Below are 16,217 nucleotides of genomic sequence, written 5' to 3'. Positions count from 1 at the left end.
CTTACCTGGGTGACTCCCGGCCAGCAGCCCAGCATGTTTCTGAGGCAGCCTGCCTGCCTGCCCCGCCCCTATACAGGCTGCAGGGCCATGTGCATGTGTGAATAACTAGGGCCCAGAGAGGGTGTGTGTGTTTATTCAAACAGGCAGCTCCCATTGACTGGTTTCTGGTCAGAAACTGGCTGGTGGGATTGTGCTGGGGGCAGAGGCAGCACTTGAAGCCTTCCCACCTCGTCCCCCCTCCGGCTCACAGTTTTGAAAAAGAAATGGTCTAGCAACCGCTTTTCTGAGTGGCGTGCAGGTGGAGTGTGGGCCTGGTTTAACTTATCTTAGCACTTACCCACATGGGGAAATTATTCCAGAGTAAAATAGGGAGTAAATGTAAAGAACAATAGTTATTCCAGAATAAGAGAATCCACATGCGAAGCCATTCTGGAACAGTTATTCTACAACAGTAATTCCAGCTAATCTTCTGGTGTAGACAAGCCCTTATAGTCCCATTGGTTCACTTGGCCACTGAATAGCCAGTGGTCTTTTAGCTGAAAACTTAAACCGTAGATTTTTAAAAAGCATTACTTATTGCCCATTTGCAATTTCCCCTTTGGAAATCAGTCTGCTGGCCCCTTTAGGTCTACGGACCACTGGTTGAAAACCACAGCGTTAGAGCAACTAGCTGGAGCTGCAGCAACCAGTGCTGGATCAGCTGCTATTGCCCGACACTCTGTCACACCATCCTTGCTAATGATTCCCTTTCAAAACACATTTACAAATGATTCCTAAAGTTCATTTCATATTCTAGTGGATTTATCTACCCACACAATGATATAAAAATTGTTTTTATTACTGTCTGTATCATTGCTAAAAGAAACATAGAAATTACTAACAGAGTAACCTGCAATCAATGGATTTGTTTATTCTGTCACTTCTGGACTGGCTCTTGTTAAGTATGTGAGCCACCAGTGTAATGTTATTCCTTTTTGACCTGAACAGCTAGTCAAAGTTCAAGACCCTGGAGATGTTCTAGTTGGAAGCAGAAATTAATGCAGTCTGGTATTGTCTTTCATACCATCTTGTTTATTTTAAAGGAACATACAAAATAGGGTAGCGCAATCAAAAAGCCCCATGTGGCTCCAGTCAGCACTACTGCCTGCGACACTAAACGCCAGGCCGTGATGCAATGGGGCGAAGGCAGGCTCCTAGGGTACAGAGGCAACAAGGAAGGCTTCACATGCTGCCCTTGCCCTAGGAGTCAGTTCTAAAGCTCCCATTGGTCAGGAACTGTGGTCAATAGGAGCTGCAGGCACAGTGCCTGTAGGAATGGGCAGTGCACAGAGCCCCCGGTCTCTCTGCCTAGGAGCTGGGACATGCTGGCCGCTTCTGGGAGCCATCCAAGGTAAGCACCATGCAATTGGAGCCTGCACCCTGAACTCCCTGGCATCCCTACTTCTGTCCAGAGGCCCTCCTGAACTCCAAACCTCTGACTCCCAGCCTCACCTCAAAGTTCGCATCCTCTGCCCCAATCCTGAGCTGCACTCTGAACCCTTCGTCCTCAGCCCTGATTTAAACTGCAACCCACTCATCCATGGTCCCACTCCAGAGCCTGTACCCCAGCCACTGTACGGGGGTAGGAAAGAGCAAGTGACTGAGGAAGAAAAATGGAGAGAGAGAGAGAGAGAGAGAGAGAGAAAGTGTATGTATGTGTGTGTGTGTCTCTCTCTCTGTGTGTGTGTGGTCAATCTGACTACCTGATCAGTTTAGGCTTATCGAGGTAGTCGACTATTTGACTGCTCTTTTACATCCCTAGTATTTATCATCACAAAACCCCTGTGAATTAGGGAAGTGCTATTATATTATTTTAATGATGGGGAAATGAGGTACAGGGACACGAGTTTCTTAATATTACACAGGAAGTCTCCTACAGAGTAAAAAAACTCTGCTTAAGTTCCAAGCTAACACCCAAATCCCTGAAACATCATTCCTCATTAAAAGCTGTAAAATTGTCCTCACATACAGGACAAGTGCTCTCAATGATCACAATGTACTATGCTTGCCAGAAACTGACTTTTCTTCATTTCCACTGAAGGCAGCACAACACAGAGAAGACAAGAGTTGCTAATCTGATCTTGCTAAATGTCACATAATGAAGAACAAATGAGAGATGTAGCAGGTACATTCATGATAGGCACACCTTTTCAAGCCACAACATTTATCAGTGCAAAAAGATTTCTAAGTATCTTGCTTCATCATGTCTTGAAATCAACATAGCATTTACTCAGCAACAAATTAACTGTTCAGCTTCATTATTGCCATAGAAGAGCCAAGAATTATACTTAATGACCAAGACACACTAAAGAGCACTTGCTGACTATTACTTTATGTAGAGACACAAGGTGGGTGAAGTAATATCTTTTATTGGACCAACTTCTGGAGAGACAAGCTTTCAAGCTTTCTGTGAGCCCAGGTACTCCTTAAATGACAACTGGTAAGCGAGTTACATCAACGTCCTGATTTGGGTATGTACATTCTGGTTCACCAAAGAATGTCATTTGAAGTTTTAAATAAAAGCTGCTGTTACACAGATCATTAATATCATGGTGAGAAGTATGGACAGATGCGAGTTATCTATGTATACTGAAAATATGTTTGAGAAATCTGTATCAAGGTTTTCTGTCAGACAAGAGATGTTTATTCACCTGCCCTTCCACTGACAGGTAAATTAAGCATTGTAAGCTAATACAACGGTTATGATTTCCATTTACATAAAAAGTCAAAGGAGAGATATGAAATAAAACAGGAAAAGGGCACACAGGAAAAATAAGTTATGTGTGGTTATCCTGACTCTGAACATAGACTATGAAATTTGGGAATAGGGAGCTCAGAGAGCTGCACGATCATATTTTTCTCTTTTGTATACTCTATTATCAAGGCATTTTATAGACGCCGATGAAGCTTATTTTATGGGCAGCTTGGCGGGGGACCACCAGTTTTTGTTCCCTACAACTGGCCATTGCTTATACTGATTCAAGTGTGGGCAGTTATCTGTGGTCATCAGGAATGACAGTTTGTAGGCTTGTGAAACTCTTTTGACACTTCTTCCCTGGAGAAAGAAAGGTGATTTGCAGTCAGAAGAAGTGGTAGCTCTGAGAGCTCTCAGGAAGAACAGCTGCCATAGCTGAGGTTATGTCTACTCAGCAGCATGATTTTGGAATAACTGATGTTATTTAGAAATAACAGAGTGTGTGTCTACACAGCAAGCCATTATTTCGAAATAATGCTGAGTTGGAGGACTTCTTACTCCAGCTCCTGTAACCCTCATTTCACAAGGAGTAAAGGAAGCTGAAGAAAGAGTGTTCTTCCTTCAACTTCCTGCTGTGTAGACTCCAGAAGCTGAAATAATTGAGTAGCTGCAATTGTGTATCTTAATTAGACTTTTGCCCTGCTGTGCAGATGTGCCCTGACAGTGCAGTGATTGTACTTGCAATGTTGCATCCATACTAGCACAAAACAGATCTGGTCTGAGGGCTGAGCCTTATAGATTTCAGGGGTTATTTAAGCTAATTGCTGCCTTCCCAACAATCAATTGGTGCACAATCAACTGAGGAAGTACAATGAGCGTAAATTTCTCCAATGCAGACAAAGCATCTTGGAGGTCCCCCATGCAAGCTATAACGAAGCCAAAATTTGTGAGATCTTAGAGTATTATAGCACACAGGCCAGTATTTAGGGGATCATTTGTAGTCGCAGAGATCTGGGCAGAAGTGATAGGAGCTGTTCTAAAAATCTGTCTAGCTTTGCACTCTCCCAACTTCCTGGATAATGTGTTTTATTCTTACAAAGACAAGATGGGGGAAAATAACCTTTTATTACACCAACTTCTGTTGGTCCAATGAAATAAAATAATAAGGCAACTTATTTCTCCAGTACATAGTGTAATCTGCTTTAGAGCAAGTTAAAGGTTTGACATCTATTTCCTTCGGTGCTAGGTGAAGGCAAACAGAAGCTTTTTAAAAGTAGGTTTCTTCATATCTCACTTCATCACATATGGCTACAGGTAATAGGGCTCCTGCCAAGTGTCACTGTACTGAGAAGCTGCTGTTTGTCACTCGTTATTTCAAGTGAGATTTTATATTCATTGAATGCCTCTTGCTGTTTGCTTAACACAAAGCATCAACTGTGCTGCCACAAAGACTGTAGATTTGGCGGCGGGAGGTAGGTCTGATCATCAGACACCCCAACGGGAGAACAGTGAGTCTAAACTCCCCCAAACAAGCAACTGAATGAACAGGTTGTCAATAATGTTATAATGTATAAAAATATATCAAAATCTTTTATGAAAGCTTGCAATATCCTGTGTTTGATGTGTATACAGATTATGATCATGAAGGTATGTGTGTAAATATCAGTAATTGTAACTTTAGTGGAACGACAGCATCACTTCACAGAAGTGTGGTGAGGTAGACCGGCAGAGAGAGCACCATCCACACCGGCTGTTTATATGACACCAGCTCTAAACACATAGAATTGTCCATTCAGGATGAGACAATGGCGGACGATTAAAATTAATGGGAAAACAATTAAATAATTTAAAACTGGAAAAAAAACCAAACCCCTGGGTCTGGTCGGCAGAGGCATGTAATCTAGACATATCCATAATGTAAGGCCTGATTCTGCATTTCTTTTATCCCCAAAGCCTCAAAGAGAGCTTTTTGTAAGCAACACTAGTGGGTGAGGCCCATACATTCTTATTTTGCGGTCAATGTGCAGTTACCAACCCAATACGTTTATATTATAGTATTTATATTATTTTTCTAGTGCCCCAAAATAATCTAGAAACTATAACAAACCATAGCTCTCCCCTTTTTTTTCATTCACATATTTATTATCTTTGCAACTTGCTTCTTATTTATAATTTAAATATCAAGCAAGTGCCACTTGGGGAGCAATATCACATTACTTTCTGCACTGTATGATATTTCCAAGGAAGGGAACAAATTAGCAATGATTGTGAAACTCTCAGAGAGAAAAAAAATCAGGACAGTTGCTAAATGTGAACTGTAAAAAACTTCCATAGTTCAACTGTTTTATGACAATTGTGTAACAGCTGAGACACCAAATTTATATACAGGTTAAACTATACGTCCACAAATTACATTATTGAATCCACATTAAAACAACAATTTTCACATGCCTGTAGGTATAAGATAATAAGGAAAACAGCCCACTTCTTTTACCGTGATTCATTCATTTAAATACCTTGTGCTGATTCACTCGTCACGAACATTTAAGAACAGATACATGCACCTCTCTTACCTTTTGTTTCTGTCCTCTATCTGCAAGATATACACCATATCATCCATAGCATGCAGTTTGGAGCTGCTGTCCCCCCATTTCAACTTTAGGCTCTGAGGACCTGCTGCAGCACACTCTAACCGAGGAGGTAAGGGTGGTATGGGTCTGGTTTTTGCTGTAATGAAGTGGCTAAATGGTCCAGCTCCAATTTCATTGACAGCCTGGATTCTGATCCTAAAATAAACAACAAAAATGAAGCAGGTTGAAGCCATGTGCTTTCAGAAAACACTGTCTCCTAAACAGCTCCACAGGACAAAAGCTGTTGCTGGCCTTCAGTGTGAAATCTAATATAGCATCAAATTCAGTAGCTCATATGTCCGTTCCCAATAGCTTCCATCTCTCAACTTGGCAAAAGTGAAAGGTTCCTCAACCTACTCACTCTATTATGATCCTCTTAATATCACAGCAGCAGCAGTGAAGACAATGACCAATGAATAGGAAGACACTATATGCTATACTGCCTAGCTTAATCTCAGGGCCTTAGGGCCACAGAATAGTACCTATGCAGAGAGCTGTCCAACTTTAGTCAATGGGACTGCATGAACAGGAAGGTAATACCTCACTTTGAATATGGTCATCTACTTATACAGCCTTATTACCAGTTTATGGTCATCTTTACTCATGGAGTAATCAGTCAGTACACTAACATTAACATTTCTTCAGTGTGGCTCTATGCAAAAAGACAAATTAGTCAAGGTAGGTAGTGTTGCAGAATCTGATAGATGGTGATTGTGGAACATGCAGTATGGACAGCTGTTGAAACCGAAATCCTGTTTTTAGTCACAAACATGATCAGCATGGAGGACTGTTGAGGGACTACGCCAAAGTTGTAGCCAGATAGTAACACGTTTTATGGCAATACAGACTGGCTAGTGGCTACATACCCTGTTCTAAAGACACTGTATTATTCCAATGGATACAGCTCATCCCACAAAGGGAGTTCTGAAAACAGGCATGATTACATCAGAGATCCAAGAATCTAGATGTTGTTCATATTCTGAAAATTACTAAGAATACTATTTTAAAAACCAAATGCCAAGAAAAGAAATATATAGTATCAAGAGCTTTTGTGGGCAAAACCCACTTCCTCAGATGAGCAGAGGAATTGTGTTTTGCCCATGAAGCTGATGATAGATAGAAAGACAGATACATAAGATAGATAAGTTATTCTCTAAGGACTACTTGTTTTTAAAGTTACAGACGAACACTGCTACCCCTCAGACTTTTTAGCCAAGAAAAATATTAGTAGTATGTAGACAGATTATAGAGAATTAATCTTCCAATGTTACATACTCTCTTTGAATGTTAAAGATTTATTTGTGAGCTCAGTCAAGAACCTGGCTCCTAGATTCACTTACCAACGGACAAAAGCTTACTGAGCCATCAGAGTCAAAACAAGCAACACTGGGAGTGAGAAGCCCTATCATCTATACAGTCATACAATAGGTTTTTTTCTGGGAATGATCTAGGGATTGAGGCAGGCCTCTGAACACTATTGTTCCACCAGAGTAATGGCTTCTGGCTTCTATCAGTCATTTACTTCTTGGTGCCTCAGTGTAATTATACAATGGGGATAAGATTATCTCCTTCAATCACAAGATGTGACAATTAATGTTTAGAGAGAGCTCAGAGATCCTTAAAAAGCATACTATGTAAGTATTAAAACTGGCATAGACAAGCCAGATGTTTGCTTCACAAATCTGTTATCAAAATAGAAAAGAGAAAAACCTGGTGGGCAAACGAAATTATTATGATTTTACAAAAAATATCCTAGTTTAGATGACTGAACATACGGTACACCACCTGCTTTCGAAATGCTAGGCACAGCCATCTAATTTTCTCATTGGAAATGATTCTTGAAATGAGATGAATCTTCTTCTGAAAACTACAAGCCACCATGAAGCCAGTAGCTACCAGCAGAAAAACAGTCATTTGCAACATTGCCTTTGCCTACTGCAAGGGAAGCAGCACCTAAATGGAATCTTTCCATGTGACACATCCACTTACTTAGACTAAAAAACTTGGGGAAAAAAGACAGAATTAAAACTTCAAAGGATTTATTTGCCTCAGTAGGTTTATTTTGGGTTTTTTTCATTATACAAAGCAAAAGGGAAATCTTATTCAATCAATATAGAGAAAAATCATTAACAAATACATCTGTAAAAAAAAGAGAGTCTTACCTGCAAAGGATGCAGATGCAATACCTCTGTACACAACATACAGTATTATATTAATGCAGTTACATTTACACAAGGGACAGAGGCCCTGTATGCAAGAAACAGTAGTGCAGCACAAAAGATTAGGGGAGTATGTTATGCCTCCTCTACTACCTGGGGCTGCCATGTAAGAAGGATCCTAGTCAAATTCAAGGGGAAAAAAACCCCTTAGAAATGCCACAATGTTCCCTTATATTCCACTAAGACATGTATTAATACCGCGATTTTACAAAGTGGAATTCAGACACAAAAGGGCTAAATAAAGGTCATAAGGTGAGCCAAAGATCACAAAATGAGCTAACCAGGATTAGAACTCAAGCATTTCCTGGCTCCCTGAACTGTGCTCTTCCTTGACAGTCTTGTGCTTTTTCATAAATATTTTGGTTTTAATACTCCAATTCTGTACTTGGAAGAAAAGCCTACAGAGCATCCACCAGCTTTGGTTAGAAGAATTTATTTTGAATATTTATTCTTATTAAAGAACTAACAATCTATCCTTCTTTACATATACTGACATAAAGTACATTGACTTTAAGAGAAGTTCTGCACATTCTTAAAGGTAGCACTGACCTTTTAAATGAATATTACAAAGTATCCCGAAAAGGCTGACATGCACCATTCTCCCATGTGCCATTATGAGTAGAATTACTCATGGGATAAGAACAACATGTTTCATTGTAAAAAATCACTTTCTGCCTGCCCTCAAGATGCATACCTGGAATGCTGATTGGCCTCATCAGAGCTGTGTGTTCTGTACATGCCAGGGCTCAGAGCCTTTTCCTGCACAATATTCCTTAGAGGTCGCAATGTGTTTAGAGATCAAGTATTCAAAATTAATCATTTGCATCTTTATTGCTTCTTTATTTGAACTAAATTAAAAAGAACTGTTGCTTGTTCTTTATTTAACTGTCTTCCTTTTCTGTTTTTATCAGTGTCCTGTACTGAAATCAATGTTCAATTTTGTAAACTACTAAAGGGAGGTCAAGAGAGAAACTAGGAAGATGTACCAGATGAATGCAGGTTTTGTTCGTCATTCATTGTTTTTAAACTGTGTGGTTTCTGATTGTTCTGTTGCTTTCTAAGATACATTTCTTTAGAAGTCGCTTTTTAAGATCCTCTAATTTCATACAACTTAGTCTTAGGAAGTGAAAAAAATTAGATGTCATTTTATTTCTATTTCTTTCAACCCTATTTTGTGGACTGCGTTTTAAATTAAGGGGCCACATATTGCATACTAGATCTTTACATTTAAATGCCTATATCATGGAAACAGCATAGTTTATTGAATGGACCCAACACTGAACTAGGAGCCAGAAATTCAGTATACTATTTCAAGTTCTGCCACTGATTTGCCTTGTACCAGTTATTTCTCCTCTCAGCTTTCAGTTTCTCCACCTGTACAATGGGTATGATACTACAGTGCTTACCAACCATACATCAGTGTTTCTAGGATTAATTAGATAGAGTTAAAGTTTTCAACATGTTAATTAGCAGTAGTAGTAGTAGTATTATAGCAATCTTCAAGATTTCTTACAGACCAAATGAGTTCAAGTAAGGAGTGTTTCTTTATTTCTTAAGGTTCTAATTCTGATCTCTGTTACTAGGGTTGCCAGGTGTCCGGTTTTGAACCGGACAGTCCGGTAATTGAGCTTTCTGTCCGGGAAACAAATTGAGAAAATACTGGACATATAAATGTCCGGTATTTTCTAATTAAGTAAGTTTTATTATTATCAGGAGTATCAGTACGTAGTTGCGCACTGTCTGGCTGGTAGACACGCTCACATTGCGTGAGCGTGTCTACCAGCCAGGCAGTATGCAACTACACAGTAGAAAGGAGGGGGGTTGGGGTGGGGGCTGGGCCAGGGCCAGGGCCAGGGCAGGGTGGAATCCCCGGGGCCAGATTCACTCATGTGCCCTACCGGGACCATGTGCAGGATGGGCAGAGCCCTGGGATCTGTGTACGCCCCTTCCCCCCCCCCCTCCTCCGCCCCAGCCAGCCCCGGTCCCCCCAATCCGCTCCCGGCCAGCACCACTTCCCGCTGGCTGGTCCCTCCCACCCCCAGTGATCTCTCGCCGGCCAGCCCCGCTACCCCCAACCCTCTCCAGGCCAGCCCTGCTTCCTGCCAGTCGCCCCGTGCCCCCGTCCCCCGATCTCCCCTGCCCAGCCCCACTCCCCCCGACCTCCTTCCGGCCACTCCCCACTCACCTCTGAGATCAAGTGTGTCCAGTATTTTTTTGAAATCATCTGGTAACCCTATCTGTTACATGAGTGTAAATCAGGAATAACTCTACTGAAGACAATGGAATTATACTAGTATAAAGCTTCTGAGATCAGAACCAGGCCTTAAAGTTTCAAAACTTTAAGACATACCCTTAGGGTATGTCTACACTACAGTTTTGTTGGAAAAATGGCCGTTTTTCCGACAAAACCTGACTTACATCAATACTGCAATTGCGTTCTTCAGAAAGTAAATCAAAAGAACAGAGGGGTTTCTCCAGTGTTGGTAATCCTCTTTCTACAAGGAAGAAGCCTTTTTCCGAAAGAGCTCTTTTGGAAAAAGGCATGTGTGGTTGGGGAAGAGGGAGTTCTTTCAAAAGAAGAGGAAAGAGGAAAAACACAGGTGTCTCAGTCGGGCCACTCCGTCCATAGAAATCACAGCTTAAATACAAGATAGCATTCACACTGAATGGACGCTATCTTTCGAAAAAGCAGATCGCTTGTTTAATATGCTTTTGTGTGTGGATGCTCTTTCAGAAGAAGTGTTTTTGGAAGATCTTCCGAAAGAAGCCTGCAGTCTAGACATAGCCTAGGTTTCATTTCAGCAATCTACTTTCGCAGATTCACAAATTGCATTCTGCATTTGATGGTGCAATTAAGTTAACTAACATACACAAAACCTACAGTACGTTTAAGACAAAGCAAGTAAAAAAAACTAAAGAAAAAGATAAAAGCATAGATGTTGAAATAGACTGACTATTGGTATTAGAAGTATAATTAACGAATGCAGACTTTGTCCTTACTTCATTTTGTATGCTCATTATTTCAGCTTCAAAAGTCATCATCTTAACACGTAATGGCTTTCAAGGTGAAAACATGTGGAAATAATTTTGAATTATCAATAAGAAGCTAAGAATTCATCATCTAGTAATGATGACATATGACATATGGACACTGACATGTGACTAAATTAAGAAATATCAGCTTTTGGCAGGGAGTTTAAAGCAATGAATTCATAATTAGAGTTTCCATTACGTTTACATTTTGCAGTAAATAAACCAAACCTCAAAAGAAACAAACCACCTGTTCCCAGATCATTTATGCTTCCACCATTTCTCCATGACAGTGTCATAATTTGAAGGAAGAATTATGACAGCATTAGCAATTTCATTTAAATGTCATCTTTCATTTTTTAAAGAGTATTTTAAAGGGTAGAGCTGGGTTCACGTATGTTGTGTGTACACAGACAGACAGTCATGAACTAGGAAAATTAGAAGGCTGGTGAAAACTGCATTCAACGTCAAATTAAAATAAAGGGCATCTTCTTATTTGTATTAAGGTAGTGTCTAGAGGCTAGACCCACATTGTGGAGAGCACCACATATCTATGGGTATGTCTACACTACCTCGCTAGTTCGAACTAGCGGGGTAATGTATGCATACCGCACTTGCTAATGAAGCCCGGGATTTGAATTTCCCGGGCTTCATTAGCATAAGCGGGGAGCCGCCATTTTTAAATCCCCGCTGCTTCGAACCCCGTGCAGCGCGGCTACACGGGGCTCGAACTAGGTAGTTCGGACTAGGGTGCCTATTCCGAACTACCGGTACACCTCATTTCACCTCATTTTAAATCCCCGCTGCACTGTTTAATGCTCAGAGTTCCATGCTCTGCCCAGTGCTCCCACTGCCACCAGGGTCTCTCCCTAGCCACGCCATTGCCAGCCAGAACTCTTCCCTCCACCTGCCCTAGTCTGGCAATGTGCCTGGTTGCATGGGATCACTCCAACCATGCCAGACCAGGGGTGTTGCCGGATTAGGGAAGTCCGGATTACGGAGTGTCAGCCTGTAGCACCAACCACGTAACACCTCATAATTGGAAGTTGAAGCCAGACATTCAAATAAGATGCAACTGAGCGTAATTAACCACTAATGTACCAAGGAATGTGTGTGGTGTGTTTTCCATCATTTGAAATTGTTAAATCAAGATTGGATGTCTCTCTCTAAAACATATAACCTTGGTCAACCAGAAGTTTTGGGCTTGATGAAGAAATTACTGGGTGAATTTCTATAGCCTGTGTTATTCAGGAGGTCTGAGTATATAATCATAATAGTCCCTTCTGGTCTAAATGCCAGTAGGTCTAAGCAACAAAGGCTCCAAAATAGAAAACTCTAAAAAGTGCCATTTATTCTTTAGGATCAGGTCCTCATCTTGAGAGAGAAGAAATACTTTCTGTGAGGTACTGCATATCCTTCATAACTTGCAGGATCAAACTGGATAGGAAGAAAACGTGTTCAGTTCTACAATCAATGCCAATTCCTTTAAAAAGAAAAGAAAGCTTAGATACTGGAAAACAGCAATACTGGCAGAAAGAAACTACAGGCAGTCCCCGACTTACGCGGATCCGACTTATGTCGGATCCGCAGTTACGAACGGGGTTTTTCTCGCCCCGGAGGACGGGAGCGGCGGGACGCCCAGATGCACCGCAGTCCCGCCGCCCGCGTCCTCCGGGGCGAGAAAAGCTGCTCCGTGTCTCCCTGGTCTGCTGGGGGGGGAGCCCCTCCAGCAGACCATGGAGACGCTGAGCAAAGCCGTGGAGCACGCAGGCAGCGGGACAGCCCAGACGCGCCGCGGCTGTCTTTGCTCCCTGTCTCCCTGGTCTGCTGTCTCCAGCAGACCAGGGAGACGGGGAGCAAAGCCTCGGAGGACGCTGGCAGCCGGTCAGCCACGGCACGTCTGGGCTGTCCCGCTGCCCGTGTGCTCCGCGGCTTTGCTCCGCGTCTCCCTGGTCTGCTGGTCTGTTGGAGACCAGCAGACCAGGGAGACGGGGAGCAAAGACTCAGAGGACGCCGGCAACGGGACAGCCGAGGAGACGCGGAGCAAAGCCACGGAGGACCCGGGCGGCGGGACCGCGGTGCGTCTCGGTCCGCCGCCCACGTCTCCCATGTTTGCTGGGGGGGGGGGGGAGAGGACGCAGCTAGTGTGTGTCCCCCCCCCAGCAGACCAGGCTTTTCTCCAGACGCCTGTGGTAGAGCAGCTGGGGTGCTGCCGGTTAGTCCCGCAGCGCCGCTCTGGGCGCTACTGGACCAACCTGGCAGCACCCCAGCCCCAGGTGTCCCCAAGTCAGCCGCTGCTGAAACTGACCAGCGCTGACTACAGGAAGCCCGAGGCAGAGATGCTCTGCCCCAGGCTTCCTGGAATCAGCCGCTGATCAGTTTCAGCAGCAGCTGACTTGGGGACGCCTGGGGTTCTTAAGTTGAATCTGTATGTAAGTTGGAACTGGCGTCCAGATTCAGCCTGTTGAAACTGATCAGCGGCTGATTCCAGGAAGCCCGGGGCAGAGCAACTCTGCCTCGGGCTTCCTGTAGTCAGCCGCTGGTCAGTTTCAGAAGCGGCTGATTCTGGACGCCAGTTCCGACTTACATACAGATTCAACTTAAGAACAAACCTACAGTCCCTATCTTGTACGTAATCCGGGGACTGCCTGTATTTTTAAAGAATCCACAATTATGTGTGTGTGCCAAAAGATTTAGGGTCTTCTTTGTTAAACCTTAGTGAGGCTTTTATTTTTGCTTATGTCTACAATTATTTCTATTTGTCATCTGAAGTCCGTGTTCCCGATTGCCCTATTTAAATGGTTCAACCATGAGTGCAAAACTGAACAAGGCAATTATTTGTGCCGTCAAAAATGAAGGTCAGCACATGAAATTTTGCTTTCATGTTTCTACTGCAATTAATGTTTCCATATTTGTTACAGAAAAGCAGATCCTGGGAGTTGCATTTTGATATTGCATGTTTTTCCTCTCTAAAGAGCCACAGAAATAAGTACAACAATATACAACAAGAGCATCTGAAGCATTCCCTTTTATGCCCTTGTTCAGTGACAATGTCAAACATTGTCATGTGAATTTTAAACAGTCTATTAGTGTGCAGAGTAAACTTGAAATGCACATGGTTGACCATGGGCTTATGTAACAAACAAACAGTATGAACCTTTCAGCACGTCCATAAACACGCTTGAAGCCTTGTGACAAACAACTTCTCTTAGTTGCAAAGAGCTGAACTGAGAAGGAGCACATTAGCATGTATGGATTTTGCTAGCAATTGAAACAGACACTAGTACTAAAAAGAAGATGGGCAAGTCATTTTCCAAGATAAGTACAATCTTTGTACCAGATATAGGGTTGCCAGATGATTTCAACAAAAATACTGGACACACTTGACATTAATCACAATCTACATTATATATTATTTAGAAAATACTGGACATTTATATTTTCTTATTTATATTTTCTTAATTTGTTTCCCCAAGAGAAAGCTCAAATACTAGAGAGTCTGGTCCAAAACCGGATACCTGGCAACCCTAGATAAAGCTGAATTTTCCAAAGTTCTCTGGGGCAGGCAGGTAGAGTTATAGCGTAGCTAGTCATATGACCAATTTGACTACCAATCAAATATATCTAAAGTACCTAAATTTTGGGACATATGTCATGTACAGATCTTTAAGTGGAAGAAATTATCACAAATCAGCTCAGATCATTTTCATGCTGTTTACAGTGAAGTGATTTTCATATCTAAGAGTTTTGTTTTATTATATTTAAACTATTTTTATCCTATCAGCACAGTGTGCAGACGTAAATGGTAAGCTGGGCAAAACATACATTTTTCAAATGTTGGTTCTCGCTGAGTCACAACTAGAGGTTTGCTTTGAGATTCTGGCTTCAAACAAACCCAAAACCTTGCAGTGAAATGCCTCTGAAACCACAGTTTTGACTAGTTTTGTTGACTTGAAACCCAGACCAGATTTGCCAAGAGATTTGATAATCTCTGAGGACTTGCTTAACATTTCGGTTTGGAAAGAAACCTAATGCCAGGTGACTTTCACTTGTTTTCATTGCACAAATTTCACACAGCTTTATTATAGTCCCATATATCATAAACTAATAATATTCCCACAATAGAGTAGCTAAAAGGGATTTGCAAATGGTAATTAAACCTAACAACCTGTTTATGTTATGTGTAGGTAATATGATGATTGGTGCCCTAAAATATCAGACAGATAAACTGGATAAACACTGATAAGGAGGGAAGTGTGTATCTAAGAGCAGAGATGACAACAACAATGAAGGAAGGAGGTTAAAAATATCCACTAGCAATTATTTTATAAGTTCTTTTTTCAGAGTTATTTTTATTATCACAGAAGTACATAGTATGGTCAATGCTTCATGAGCTACTTCTGAAATTCAGCATTGGCCTTTGGCTTTTCAAGACAAAGCTGAGGTATGGTATTTTATGAAAAGAACAAGATGCCCTGATATGTATTTTTCATTCCAAACTCAACACTTAGTTCTTATTTTTCCCATCATACCATTTTTAGAAGGTTGGTCTCACAGCAATCATTGTGACCAGTTAAATAGTTAAATCTTAGTTGCCCTTTTTCATTCCGATCAGAGACATGCTCCTAGGCTAAAATCACATGATTTCATATGCACATTAGGAAAAGTAAAGGCGGGGGAGGGGGACCTCAGGAAGAAAAAAGCTCAAGAAACTCTAGTCTAGATAATACTTAGTTCTGGCTTAAGTGCAGGAGACTGGATTACAAGATTTCTTAAGGTCCTCTCCAGTTCTGTGGTTCTATGAGGAGGAGAAAGAGCTAAATCTGATTTTTTCCCGTATTGATGGTTTCTCTTTTAAAATTTCTAAAGTGAATGTAGAGCCCAGGCAACACTGACCCACTTCTCCCAGGGTATGTCTACACTACCCCGCTAGTTCGAACTAGCGGGGTAATGTAGGCATACTGCACTTGCAAATGAAGCCCGGGATTTGAATTTCCCGGGCTTCATTTGCATAAGCGGGGAGCCGCCATTTTTAAAACCCCGCTGGTTCGAACCCCGTGCAGCGCGGCTACACGGGGCTCGAACTAGGTAGTTCGGACTAGGATTCCTATTCTGAACTACCGGTACTCCTCGTGGAACGTGGAACGAGGTGTACCGGTAGTTCGGAATAGGAATCCTAGTCCGAACTACCTAGTTCGAGCCCCGTGTAGCCGCGCTGCACAGGGTTCGAACCAGGGGGTTTTAAAAATGGCGGCTCCCCGCTTATGCAAATGAAGCCCGTGAAATTCAAATCCCGGGCTTCATTTGCAAGTGCGGTATGCCTACATTACCCTCCTAGTTCGAACTAGGAGGGTAGTGTAGACATACCCCCAGAGACTACTAGGAGGGGAGAGAGCAGTTCTGTCGCCATAGTAGTAAATCCTTTGCCTGATGTTTGAGAGAATCAAGAAAGTCACAGATCTCACGATGAATTTTGCCATGTTAATATTTGTCCAGCTCACAAGATATAAGCCACTGACAAGACTTTAAACAGTAATGACTTTAGGTCATCATCAGTGTTGGCTGGATTAGTACTAGTGACCCAAAAACGAAAGCCTCCATATT

At 42.1% G+C, this 16,217-nt stretch overlaps 1 protein-coding gene across 6 annotated transcripts in view; it reads right to left on the bottom strand.

The window, feature by feature from the left end:
* Positions 1–16,217, bottom strand: part of FNDC3B (fibronectin type III domain containing 3B) — a 392,297-nt gene that overhangs the window by 47,925 nt on the left and 328,155 nt on the right. For all 6 annotated transcript variants that reach the window (XM_075937961.1, XM_075937956.1, XM_075937959.1 and 3 more), the window contains one exon: positions 5,308–5,520. In XM_075937961.1, coding sequence (XP_075794076.1) covers positions 5,308–5,520 — 213 coding nt within the window. The remainder of the gene's footprint in view (positions 1–5,307; positions 5,521–16,217) is intronic.

This window comes from Pelodiscus sinensis, chromosome 10, assembly GCF_049634645.1.
Source record: "Pelodiscus sinensis isolate JC-2024 chromosome 10, ASM4963464v1, whole genome shotgun sequence".
Classification (NCBI taxonomy): Eukaryota; Metazoa; Chordata; order Testudines; family Trionychidae; genus Pelodiscus; species Pelodiscus sinensis.
Note: the sequence above shows the minus strand (reverse complement) of the source record. Positions and strands in the feature narration are given on the sequence as shown.